The 3,579-nt window shown below is 34.5% G+C and overlaps 1 protein-coding gene across 1 annotated transcript; it reads right to left on the reverse strand.

Moving 5' to 3' along the window:
• Positions 1-1,362: 1,362 nt before the first annotated feature.
• LOC122067897 (E3 ubiquitin-protein ligase PUB23-like) lies at positions 1,363-3,035 on the reverse strand. The gene has a single exon (XM_042631736.1). It carries the CDS (start codon positions 2,884-2,886, stop codon positions 1,579-1,581), a length of 1,308 nt encoding a protein of 435 aa, XP_042487670.1. The 5' UTR covers positions 2,887-3,035; the 3' UTR covers positions 1,363-1,578.
• Between the last annotated feature and the right edge of the window lie 544 nt (positions 3,036-3,579).

Raw genomic sequence — 3,579 nt, forward strand, 5'->3', positions numbered from 1 at the left:
AAAATTCATAGTATACAAATGTCATCTTTTTTAGTCTGTTAATCGAAGATAGTATAAGGAGAACCTAATGCAATGACTCCATCTAGCAGTAAAAATACAATAGTCCTATGGACAGTTTGGATATTTTCTCGTGTTTGATGGGTTACTCTCCCACCTTTGTTTGTATAGTTTGATCCTTGTTGGAGGTTTTCCTATTATGATTTCTCTTTATACAGTTGGTTGTTGTTGACCACACACACACACAAAAAAAAAAAAAAAAAGAACTTATAATTATAAATTTGGTTCACAGAATACGTACGTAGAGTTCTAAGAAAGTGTCTCACATGCAACTAAGTCGTTGCCTTGTACTTAATTAAGTTATTAAAAGTGGGGAATGACGATTACTGTAGTGGTCCATATTAATCCTATTTTTATATTGAAAAATAAAATAAAAATACAATTTGGTTGACCTACGATAACCTCTTATTGGCCGCTTCTATTAGCCCCTCCTGTGGGTTTATAAAGACCATGGGTTTTGTTTTACTATTTTATTAAAAAAACAAAAATGTAAATATTTTTTCCATATTAATGAGCTTTAGAACTAGAAACCTAACCAAATTTAAACGAGGTCGTTGATGCATGCAGTTGGTGTTGGGAATGAATGAGCAACTGCAAAAAAGAAATCAAACAAACAATCAGATACGATGCAAAGAATTTAATAACATGATTATACACAACTACCTACATACACCCGAGAGAATTTCCACTAAACCCAAAATAGTCTTTACAGCACTCTCTATCCCGTTTATTTGTGTTTAGGTTTTTCCCACAAAGACTACATTCACCGAACCTAAAAGCTTCTAATCCCCACACAATTACAATTTCATCTCACATATATAATGGACACAACACCAGAATCAATTATAATTATATAAACCCATACATAGACACAACCAAGTAGCGAACCCCAACAATTGGACCAATACCCAGAGAAAGTTAGACAAAGGCACCAGAATCAATTATAATTAATTTTTCCTGAAAATTAAACTAGCTAGATTAAAGTCAAGCAATAGATAAATATTCAATCTGAGCTTTTATGAACCATGCATGAAAATTTAAACCAAGCTGGCTGATGCAATTGGCCCTAATTAACTTGAACAAAATTTAAACCAAGTTGGAAAGCTGGTCCGCAGCAATATAGGATAAAAAATGAGGGTTTTTAATATCATATGGAGTTGTATATACAACAATAATAAAGAACGAGATGAGATGCAATTGACCCTAATTAACCTGACCAAAATTTAAACCAAGTTGGTTGATGCAATTGGCCCTAATTAACCTGACCAAAATTTAAAACAAGTTAGCTGATGCTATTGGCCTTAATTAACTCTTAGAAAGTAATTTATTTATAGCAAAAAAAATGTATATACAACTTAATTTGTAACTACAATAAAAGGAAAAAAAGAAAAAAAGAAAGAACGAAAATCTCAAACCACAAAAAATTAAAGGCACAAATTAACTAACTAAACAAACCACTCTTGATCCATACAAAATTTGTATGTTGAAACTCATCACTAGAGGAGATGATGATGAATTTTATCATGAACTTGAAGCTGAAGAAGAATCATTGATTAATTTGGAACAATCCTTCAATTCACTAGGGAAACAAGGATATTGCTGCCATGTACTTCCATGTAACTTGAAGATCTTTAGTGCTTTATTCTTAATAGATGACTGCCCAACATTAATATAATGTACCAAAGCCAACAACTTCTTCACTGATCCTAATACCAACATCTCCTCTAACACCCTCATCGATGGATGAGAACTGCATATCAACCACAAGATCTTCACCCCAAGCTTAGTTGCAGCATCCGAAACGCGTAATATCTTCTTAGACAACACCGCGATCCCTAACCCATGTTCTACTAACCCTAATCTTCCCTCAGCGCATTCACAAAGCAATTTGATCAGCAACAATATCTTCTCACATTTAGGTTTATTTGAGTCTGGTAGAAGCTCAATTAGAACACAAACTGCACCGGCTTCGATCGCCTTTAACCTATTCTTTTTTGACGATCCAATGATATGAACCAACACATCCAATGCATATGAGAAGGCCTTACTATGTATCTCATCTGATAAGAATTCTAATAAAGATTTCAATAGATCAATACTTTGATCTTGTACAACCCAACTGAAATTATACTCAACTACTTTAGCCATCTTTCTGAATATGGTAACCGTGTGGAGCCTTCCCTCTGCGGAACCTCTTTGAAGCATCATAGCCATGGCTTTGATACATTCAGGCTTTGGTACCATGATCTGAAGCCATACAGAGTCATCGGAAAAGACTAGTTGATCTAAAATAGATAAAGCTTCTTCGCAAGCTCGAAATGTGATGAAATGATCAAAATTTTCAGATAGAGTTTGGACAATTATGTGACTTAGTACTTCAATACCTCCTGATTGAACAAAATCAATTTGGGTTTCATTACCCAATTCGATAATTGATCGGAGTTTCTTGAGCAAACTTACCTTGAATGGAGTGGAATGGATGGTGGAGAACAAGGAGATTAATTCTTCGTGCTTGCAAGAAATAATAATCGACGAATTCGGCTGCAATGGATTGAAGGATTGATGAGATTTCTGTTGCTGCCATGCGAGAATGAGGCGCTTGAGAGTATTGTTAGGGGTGATGAGATCAAAGTTGTCTATGATCTGATTTGTTGCAGGGCAAGTATTCTTCTTGTAAGTGAAGAACCACTTCTCAATGTTCTTCCTTTCATATGTAACACCAGTGGAGATGGTAACAGGGTCCTTCATGACTTCCATTGAAATGGGGCACCTGAAATATTTAGGAATCTCCATTGAAGGATCTGGTTTGATCTCCTTCTCCTTTTCCATTTGTATCAAAATTGATGAATGAGGGAAGGGTAGGGAAGAATAGAAATATAGTAGTGAAGGGGAGGAAGAAGAGAAGAATTGAAGGAAATGATCAAAGTCAAACACAATGAGATGAGATGAGATGAGATGAGATGCTCTTGCAAGTTCTAACATGGATTAATTTGTTCTCGTCATAAGCAAACTTTAGGAAGATTTGAATTAAATATTTTTTTTTAAGGAGAAATTTAAATAATTAAATGTTTTAGGTTTTGACTTTATTGAGTGGGGTTTGAGAATAATAGTTGTTTTGATACTTTCAAGATGAAATTTTCAACAGATTCACAACTGATGATTCAAAATTCAAACCTTCCAAAAAACCGGCGACGAATGCGACGAGATTTAATTACTAATTAATTTTATTCAATGAGCTTACGAGGACAGTTTAGCGGCCATTCTGAATCTCTCTCTCTCTCTCTCTCTCTCTCTCTCTCTCTCTCATATAAAACAACAGAAAAAGAAATGTAATACTTAACAAAAATAAAATAAAATAAAAATTTTTACCAAAAAATAGGAAATAAGCTACCTGCTCCAATAACCTTGCACCGAAGGATGGGCCAATGAGAGCACATTCAAAAGGGTAAGGTTGTCAATTTGTACCAATATGGAGAGTGAGAATCGTACTAAATGAGTTTTGGTACCATTAAGGTATGACAA

This window comes from Macadamia integrifolia, unplaced genomic scaffold, assembly GCF_013358625.1.
Source record: "Macadamia integrifolia cultivar HAES 741 unplaced genomic scaffold, SCU_Mint_v3 scaffold3199, whole genome shotgun sequence".
In the NCBI taxonomy this organism is placed as follows: domain Eukaryota; kingdom Viridiplantae; phylum Streptophyta; class Magnoliopsida; order Proteales; family Proteaceae; genus Macadamia; species Macadamia integrifolia.

Bases quoted from the DNA above. Each gene is read 5' to 3' on its own strand.
- LOC122067897 (XM_042631736.1), bottom strand. From the start codon at position 2,886: ATGGAAAAGGAGAAGGAGATCAAACCAGATCCTTCAATGGAGATTCCT.